The 10,181-nt window shown below is 41.7% G+C and overlaps 1 protein-coding gene across 1 annotated transcript; it reads left to right on the top strand.

The window, feature by feature from the left end:
• Positions 1 to 4,133: 4,133 nt before the first annotated feature.
• NKX6-3 (NK6 homeobox 3) lies at positions 4,134 to 8,473 on the top strand. Its single transcript, XM_077262197.1, has 3 exons — positions 4,134 to 5,406; positions 6,181 to 6,350; positions 7,301 to 8,473. Exons 1-3 carry the CDS (start codon positions 5,034 to 5,036, stop codon positions 7,529 to 7,531), a joined length of 774 nt encoding a protein of 257 aa, XP_077118312.1. The 5' UTR covers positions 4,134 to 5,033; the 3' UTR covers positions 7,532 to 8,473.
• The last annotated feature ends 1,708 nt before the right edge of the window (positions 8,474 to 10,181 follow it).

Genomic DNA, 10,181 nt, shown 5'->3' with positions numbered 1-10,181 from the left:
GCATCAGCTATTGACACGGTTGCCCCTGTCATGCATAGCAGAGCGCGACGAACCAATAGACAACCCTGGCACAATAACATCACTAAAAAGCTTCGGCAAGTATCATCGAGATTTGCAGAACGGCGTTGGAAGAAAACGCATTCACAAGATGATTTCACTGCACTCAAACAAGCAACACTGGCATTCAAATCAGCTCTCACCTCTGCTAAACAGGCCTACTTCACAACCCTCGTATCTTCCTTACCCCACAACCCCAAACAGTTGTTCAACACTTTTAACTCCCTCCTCCGCCCACCACTGCCGCCTCCGAGTTCCATAATCGTTGCCGAGGACTTTGCCACGCACTTCAAAAATAAGATAGACCAAACAAGGCAAGTCTTTGTTGTCCAACCACCACAACCCCTTTCTGTGAGAGACCAATGCCCAAACCCCATAACTTCACTCTCCAAAATCTCTGAAGAGGAGCTTGCTCATCTTCTCTCCAAATCACACCTCACCACTTGTGCACTTGACCCCATCCCATCCCACCTCCTCCCCAACCTCACCACCACACTAATCCCATCCCTAACCCATCTATTCAACCTTTCACTAACTTCTGGTACCTTCCCCTCTGCCTTCAAACATGCCACAATCACACCTATCCTCAAAAAGCCATCCCTTGACCCAAGCGCTATGTCCAGCTATCGCCCCATATCATTGCTCCCATTTGCATCCAAACTCCTTGAGCAGCACGTCCATGCTGAACTTTCCTCTCACTTTGCATCTAACTCTCTCTTCGACAACCTACAATCTGGCTTCCGTCCCCACCATTCCACTGAGACTGCCCTAACCAAAATTACTAACGACTTATTTACAGCCAAAGCTAACAGACAATTCTCTATACTCCTACTCCTAGACCTGTCCTCTGCCTTCGACACAGTTGACCACTGCCTCCTACTACAGATCCTCTCTTCCTTTGGGGTCAAAGACATTGCCCTATCTTGGATCTCCTCATACCTTGCCAACCGCACATTTAGCGTTTCCTACTCCCATACTACCTCTTCATCTCGCCCCCTCTCTGTTGGTGTCCCTCAAGGCTCTGTCCTAGGACCCTTACTCTTCTCAATCTATACACTCGGCCTGGGACAACTCATAAGGTCCTATGGCTTCCAGTACCATCTATATGCTGATGACACTCAGATCTACCTCTCTGGCCCAGATGTCACCTCTCTGATCTCCAGAATCCCAGGGTGTCTATCAGCCATATCCTCCTTCTTCTCCTCTCGCTTCCTCAAGCTCAATGTGGACAAATCTGAACTAATTATCTTTCCTCCATCTCGCATATCTTCCCTACCTGATCTATCTATCAAAATAAATGAAATCACACTTTCCCCTGTGCCCAAAATCCGCTGAATCGGAGTAACCCTTGACTCTGCCCTGTCCTTCAAACCGCACATGCAAGCTCTCGCCACCTCCTGTCGCCTCCAGCTCAAAAATATTTCCAGAATCCGTCCTTTCCTCAACCCACACTCTACCAAAATGCTCGTGCATGCCCTAATCATCTCCCGCCTCGACTACTGCAACATACTCCTCTGTGGCCTACCTTCTACACTCTCGCACCCCTCCAGTCCATCCTTAACTCTGCTGCCCGACTAATTAATCTCTCTCCTCGCTACACTCCTGCTTCCCCTCTTTGCAAATCCCTTCACTGGCTCCCAATTTCTCAGCGTATCCAGTTTAAACTACTAACACTGACCTACAAAGCCATCCATAATCTTTCTCCTCCGTATGTTTCCACACTAATCTCTCAATATCTTCCCTCACGTAATCTCCGGTCCTCCCAAGACCTCCTTCTCTCCTCCACACTTATTCGCTCCTCATCCAATCGCCTCCAAGACTTCTCCCGAATATCCCCCATCCTCTGGAATTCAGTGCCCCAACACATCCGGTTATCCCACTACTTTTGGATCCTTCAAAAGAAACCTGAAAACCCATCTCTTCAAAGAAGCTTACAGCCTGTAAAGACCACACAGCCACCTCAACACCATTGGAGCTACTGCAACCCTCGACCTACTGTCTCCTTCCCCATAATCCTGTAGAATGTAAGCCCACAAGGGCAGGGTCCTCGCCCCTCTGTACCAGTCAGTCATTGTTAGTTTTGTTTACTGTAAGTGATATTTGTATTTTGATGTAACCCCTTCTCATGTACAGCACCATGGAATTAATGGTGCTATATAAATAAATAATAATAAATAAATAATAATAATAATTGCAGGCGAACAGGAACTGGTAGAAGAGGTCCTGGAGATTGCAGGCGGACAGGAGACCAGGAACAAGTAGCAGAGGTCCTGGAGATTGCAGGCGGACAGGAAACTGAGAATCCATAGCAGAGGTCCTGGAGATTGCAGGCGGACAGGAGACAGGAACAGGTAGCAGAGGTCCTGTTGACTGCAGGTGTACAGGAGACTTGAAAAGGTAGCAGAGGTCCTGAAGGTCACAGGCATACAGGTGATGGAGAACAGGTGTGAGAGGTCCTGGAGGCTGAGGGCACTTAAAAGTCTTAATACCAAGACCCACAGGCGTGTGCCTTGGTGAGCCTTATATAGGCCCTGGCAGATGATCACATGGGGTCAAACCGGGATGTCTGCAACGCCCAACATGGAGCAAAACAGTTCAGCGGACCGACATGAAGGGAGCAAAGCCCGGATCCGAGAAAGATATTATTATTATTATACATTTTTATAGCGCCATTTATTCCATGGGACTTTACATGTGAAAAAGGGGGGCAAATAGACACAAATACATTAAACATGAGCAAAAAACAAGGCACACAGGTACATAAGGAGGGAGGACCCTGCCCACGAGGGCTCACAGTCTGCAGGGGATGGGTGGAGATACACTAGGAGAGGGTAGAGCTGGTCGTGCGGTGGTTCAGTAGGTTGAGGATCACTGCAGGTTGTAGGCTTGTCGGAAGAGGTGAGTCTTCAGGTTCTTTTTGAAGGTTTCTATGGTAGGCGAAAGTCTGATGTGTTGTTGTAGAGAGTTCCAAAGTATGGGGGAAGCACGGGAGAAGTCTTGGATGCGGTTGTGGGAAGAAGAGATGAGAGGGGAGTAGAGAAGGAGGTCTTGAGAGGATCGGAGGTTGCGTGTTGGTAGGTACCGGGAGACCATGTCACAGATGTATGGAGGAGACAGGTTGTGGATCGCTTTGTATGTCATTGTAAGGGTTTTGAACTGGAGTCTCTGGGCGATAGTAAGCCAGTGAAGGGCTTGGCATAGGGGAGAGACTGGGGAATAGCGGGGAGACATAACACATGTGCCTTCATAGCTCTTCCTTGTGCATCAACATCTTCCTTCATCCTTCTACTTTAAGTAGCACTATAACTTAATTAGGCTACGTGCACTCAGAGTTTTGTTTGTGTTTTTTTGCGGGGTTGAAAAACTACTAGTTTTCTGGTGGAAACCTCTACAGGAAACGTTTCTTCTTTTATTGGGGATTTTTAGGAAAACTTTTTTTGTTTCATGAAGCATTTTGGAAGAATTGGTTTTTTTTACACTGTACAATAAATAGAAAAGGATAGAAAGTAATTTTTAAGTTATTTTTCAGACACTGTTTTGGAGCGAACTCGCTCCAAACATTTCTCAAAAAGCTCAGTGTGCACATACCCTTAAATGTTAGTCAGCTGAAAACCTGTACATGAGTTCCCTCATTTCCTCTAGCTTTAAGGCCAACACATTTACTCTGTCTTGTAACCTGTTACATCTTATCAGCAATGGTTGTATCTTAATTGAGAGAGATATGAGTTGAAGTCACGGAAATAATTATGAGTTTCGGAGTAGGAACGTAAAGTGTTCCTTGAGTAAAAAAAATAAGAATCACCAAGTGAAAACAAGATCTGGTATATTCCGTAACATAACTCTAATAATATAAAATTATTAGCTTCGAATAACATAAAAGATATTAAGGACAGATTTGCCAAATTGGAGATCCTGATTGTGTTCTGTAATCTATTTACTAAGCATAAATCCCATGCTGAAGGAGAGGGAATAGGCAGTGTCAGATTGTGGACAAACATCTCAGTGGAAAAATCAAACTCATTAATTCCCTATCTTAAAGTTCAATTTATCTAGGGACGTCCGGCAGGGTGCGAAGGCTGCGGGGAGCGGCCAATCATTGGCCATCACCCATCACCTCGGCCAATAACTACGTGGAATTACTAAGGGGGAAGGGAGGTGAGAGAAAGCAAAATACTGCTCACCTGAATAGTATTCTTATCAATTGGTGAGCGGGGCTAGAAGACGACGGAAAGTTGTTGGGACTGGAGTGTAGGAAATGAGATATAGATACTTGGAAGGAGAAGACAACTAGACCAAAAAGCAACCAGGAAAAGTACCGGGGTCTCCAAAGGAGCAAAGCTGTACACAAAGTTCTGAAATACGGTGTGAGACCGTCAAATCTTAGAGACGAAGGGAGAGCTTGGGGGAATCTAGGTGGAGAAATCGAACGAAAGGAACCAGAACAAAGGAAATGATGATTGCAAAAAGAATGAGATAGAGTGAAAGGCAATAGAGGGAGAGAATAAGAGAGGGGGAAGAAAAAGAGAGCACAGAAGGAGCGAGAAAGTGAGAAATGAGAGATTGAAAGAGACAGTGACGGAGTGAGAGATAGTGAGGAACACAGAGCCGGGCAGAGAAAGAGGTGAGACAGAAAACCAGTGGGATTACTGAGAGCAAGAGTGTAGAAGAAAGAACAAAAAGGAGAAGAAGAAGAGGAGTGCAATCAAGAGCTGGAGAGAACACACTACAATAGACTAGTAACATGAAAAGAGCTAAGAAGCCAGGAAAGAAAATGAGATAGTAGGTAGACATCTGGAAACTGGACCTTCTAAGAGGTTTAACCATCTGACCTTCACTCAACTAGCGCACATTCAGCCAACTGAATTCAGGAGAAAGCTCAACTACCATTTCATGGGTTTAACCCATGGTGAAAATACCTCCAGTCTTCTCGCTGGTACCATATTAGGAGAGCAGCTGAGTTAAAGTAAATTAGGACCATGGAGACTCATCATCCTGGAGCCTTCATGTTGCCTCCCTATTCTGAAATTAAAGCCCCTCCTGGTTGTCAGTTTTCAGCCCACACAACTTTTCACAAGCTGAGTAGCACTGTACTGGGATGCCATCTCCCTTCTGGGACACCACACGGCATCTCCGACATACTTGGCCGACCACTTCCAGGTCCACATAGTGGGATGTTGCCAGCCTACCCAACAGTTCCAGGATATGGAAGAGCATCAACTACAGGAGGTTGCTTTGGTGAACAAGGAAACGTTATGACTAAAGGTGGAAGCTCATATAGTAACCAGAACCAAGGTGTTTGGCCGGATCTTGGGCAGGAATGGAGAACGAGCAACAGGACACTCAGCAACGGTGAGTACCCAAAAATCTTCTAAAGGGGCAACACATGACTAGATTTAGTTAAAATTAGTTTTACTATCTACTGAAACTCCACTGAAAATCTAAAAATTGAGGTATGACTACAGTTAATCCCAAAATCCACTCCCAATGGTTCCAGGAAAATATGATATTTAGTTATTGTCACAAAGGATAATCATTGAAATCAATTTTAACTCTTTCAATCGGCATCTATAGTGTAAAAATTCCTCAAAACAAATCCCTATCTTCTAATTTTTTTGTTGCGTAAGATGGTAATATCCTGGTTTTTAGGGGTTGCGCAAAACACAGACACATGAAGGAAGAAATTTAAAAACCTAATGGTGAAAATCATAACTACATACTGAGTATGTCCATAAATATTGGGAGGGTCCATTGTTTTGGTGGGATCTGCTAAAGATCTAACGGGTGTGAGAGCTGCCAAACTTTCTGTATTAGCGGGTTGAAGACCAATGGACCTTTTTAGGACTTTTGTCAATTTTTTGATCACAAGAATCAGCTAAAAGATTGTCAACTGAACTATCACCCCAGGTCTACATGAATATTTAAATTATTTAATATTATATATATGAAGTATTGGGTAATACAAAACTGGGGATTATATTAGGAGTCATGTAGGTTTCCCAACAGATGTTGAAAATTTGAAATTGACCTTTCCATCACTAAATACGGAAAGTCTTACACCTGCATGGGCTAATGGGTCTCTAGGCCCTGAAATCTACATCTCAGTGTTTTATTAAACGTCATCAGGTCCTACAGGAAGCACAGATGTGTCCACAAGGAAGAAGCACACCCGTCCTACATTTACGGGACACCAGATCTTTGCCTTGGAGAAGACCTTTGAGCAAACAAAATATCTAGCAGGGCCAGAAAGGGCAAGACTGGCATTCAGCCTGGGCATGAGTGAGTCCCAAGTCAAGGTGAGTTCTTCTGTACTTTGTGCAATTTGTTATTTATTATTTACAGGATTGTATTATAATGATAACGGTTATCATAATCCCCATTGTTCTCATTGTGATAGTGAACGGATTATTCGGTATTAGATATTACATGGAAATATAGATTCCCTAAAGAGTTTACACAGATTGATATAGAGAACTAGAAAAAGACAAAAAAAGAAACGTACAATAGATAACCATATATATTTTTAGATATGTTGTAGATTCAAAGTAGATATATATATATATGGTATAGATAGATAGATGATAGATAGATAGATAATAGATAAATAGATAATAGATAGATAGATGATAGATAGATAGATAGATAGATAGATAGATAGATAAATAGATAATAGATAGATAATAGCTGATAGATAATAGATGATAGATAGATAATAGATAAATAGATGATAGATAGATAATAAATAGATGATAGATAGATAATAAATAGATAATAGATAGATAATAGATGATAGATAGATAATAAATAGATAGATAATAGATTATAGATAATAGCTAAAAAGATAGATAAATAGATAAATAGATAATAGATAGATAATAGATAAATAGATAGATAATAGATAATAGATAGATAAAGCAAGAAAGAAAGAAAGGTATGATAGTTAGGTACGTAGATAGATATGAGGTAATTAATGATATATAGATGTGTTAAGACAGATAATTATAAGATAGATAACAGACTGCTAGATTAGAAGGAAGGAAGGAAGAAAAAGAGAAAGGAGGAAAGAAAGGTATGATTGATGTGAGGTAGATAATGAGATATATAGATAAGTGTTTAGACAGATGGTTATAAGATTGCTAGACAGGTGGATAGATATGTGATAAGAAAGAAAGATAAATATATAGATAAATAGATATGCAACAAAAATACACCGACCTGCCTGTAACCACATATTACTATTCTCCAGGTCTGGTTTCAGAACCGTCGTACTAAGTGGCGTAAGAAGAGCACTGTGGACCCCTCGGGGCCACCATCCCTTGGTTCTCGGGCCCCCGGGGACCTGACGCCCTCAGAGAATGAGGATGATGAATATACCAAACCGTTGGATCCTGACTCTGATGATGAGAAGATCCGCCTGCTGCTGAGGAAACACCGGGCAGCGTTCTCTGTCCTCAGCCTGGCCCCTCACAACCTGTGACAGAACAGATCCCAGGGGGCTTAGAGGAACTGTACACCCCCAAAATCCATATCTGCTAGATAACATACAGGGACCCGCATGTTCTGGAGCACACTGGAAATTCAAGTGTCAAAATATGGACAATGCCATTTATTGCCCAAAGGCACAAGGAAAGGTGGGATTATAACCAGAGACTTGTGCCATCAATTCTCATCAGTATAATGCAAAATTTCCAAAAACTCTGAAGACCCAAAAACTGTACCCTGGAGGTGCTGCATTGCAGCCGATGAGACCTGACGATAGACTGGTAATGAATGAGTCGCTGAATGTTCTGCTCCCCGAAACTGGTATTTATCCTCTTCCATAAAGTACATCACTTCAACGTCACATCGCTTTCCCAAAGACTGGTCCGCGTCCAAGGCAAGACATTTGGTGGCAATGCCGAAAAGTGGACTTAATGCTTAAAGGGGTTATCCACAATTTGAAAAAAAAGCATTGCTGCTTTCATTAAAAAAATAAACAGCGCCACACTTGTTCAAGGCTGCGAGTGGTATTGCAGCTCAAATGAGTCGAGCTGCAATACCAGACACAACCTGTAGACCGCTGTGGCGCTGTTTCCGGGAAAAAGCAGACGTTTTTTGTGCAATCTTAAACAACTTCTTTAATAATACAGACTAAGCGCCTGCCCAACACTCTCCCATGAATCAACTAAAGAAAAATTCACCATTATGTCCGACGATGTATGGGGCAAATACAATCCTGTAACAACAAATGTATCCAGAAATTATCATTAAAAGTGCGCAAATTCCAATTGTTTCAATGTTTGTAAATTAACCCCTTAAGAACAAGCATTTATTATTTATTTTTTTCCAGTTTTGGCTTTTTTTTTATTGTTTCTTTTCCTCCCTGTCTTCCAAGAACCATCATTTTTCTAGTGTTCGGTCGATGCCACCATGCGAGGGATTGTTTGTTGCAGGACACCATTCATTTTATCACAAAATGGCTAAAAAAAAAATCAGTGTTGTCAAATGGCGCAAAAAAAAAAAAAAATTCTAATATTTTCCATTATTTTCGTTTATATGATGTCTATAACACTGTAATAATGACTTGACCGCATACTTCTCAAAGTCAGCGCAATTACGGCGATATCGAACCCTCAAGTCTTTTTATATTATAGCAGTTAAACAAAAAAAAAATCAGAACTTTATAAAAAAAAAAAATATCTGAAACCTGTAAAAAATTTTTTATTTTTCTGCTTTGTCGAACTGCAGGTTTTACTGATACCAATTTGAGGTACATATTACGCACAGGCGGACACAGACCAAAAAGTGCCCCTGTGCAAGAACTATATAGTAGCTGGCTGTAGAATTTATTTCGATAAGCTTTTAGAAAATACATAATTTTAAATTAAAATCTTTTTTTTTAGACCACTTTGTCCATCTGTCAACAAGCTTTCATATTCCTGCATTAAAAATATATTTATATTTTAGGCTGTGCTGCGAGCCATGAATGCACCACTGTCTTCCCCTCTTCACCAGATGCGAATCTTCGTCTTCATAGGGTTTCTATCAGGGGACATAATCCACTGTAACTCGTCCATCAAACAGAATCAGTTCAAGTGCACACTCCATGTTGTCATCAGTCGCAGACGGGAGTGCGGCTCCTTCTTCGTGGCTGACACTCGCGCCACCTTCTTTGAACTTCATATACTCTTCTTCACAAGAATCACTTTCTACATACTGTGCACAGTCTTCAATAAATATTGGCTCCGGACCCAACCAAAACTAAAATAAAGTGGTTGCAAAAATGTTATTGTTGGGGATGTAGTTGTGTTGAGAATTAGCCAATCACATGTAACCTTGTGTTACACAGTAGTCAGAGCACAACCGCCATCATGTACAGGGATTCAAATTAATATTAAAATTTTGCTGTTCTAGTAGGATTCTGCTATTATCTTAGTTGAATTTTCCAGGCAAAGCCATAAACAGCTTACAACATAGCAAAGGGATCAAAGTGATCAGTCAGGAGAAGGGTACAAAACTATTTTCAAGGCATTAGATCTACCATGGAACACTGTAAACACAGTTATAAAGAAGGCGCTTAAATGTGGCACAACAGTGACATTACCTAGAACTGAACAGTCCTCCAAAATTTATGACAAGATGACAAGAAAATTGGTCCGGTAGGCTGCCTAAAGGCTTGCATCAACATTGAAGAAAAAAACAGGTATTTCTGGCAAGTATTGTTTGTGTATTGCATGTGACAACAATCTACCGTATTCTTCATGTGTGTGAGGTAAGGAGGCAAGAAAGAAACCTTTTCTTCCAAAGAAAAATATACAAACCCAGATATTTTTGGCCAAAACCTACATCAAGTCTGCCAACAGCATGTGGAAAAATGTGTCATGGTCTAATGAAACCTACATTCTTCATTTTGGTCATAATTTCAAAAGGTATGTTTGACACAAAATCATCAACGCGCATCACCAAAAGAACACCATACCCAAAGTGAGGCATAGCGGAGGCAGTATTATACTTTTGGGGCTGTTTTTTGGCAGCTGGAACTGTGGCTTAATAGGCGTTCTAACATGGCAGACAAAGGGACGGACCTTCATTAGTCCTCCAGCTACCATGGCAAACAATCAGTGCCTCTCAATCACATCATGCAGGGG

This window comes from Ranitomeya variabilis, chromosome 5 (assembly GCF_051348905.1).
Source record: "Ranitomeya variabilis isolate aRanVar5 chromosome 5, aRanVar5.hap1, whole genome shotgun sequence".
Classification (NCBI taxonomy): domain Eukaryota; kingdom Metazoa; phylum Chordata; class Amphibia; order Anura; family Dendrobatidae; genus Ranitomeya; species Ranitomeya variabilis.
The sequence above is the reverse complement of the archived record's forward strand: the minus strand, read 5'-3'. Positions and strand labels throughout refer to the sequence as shown.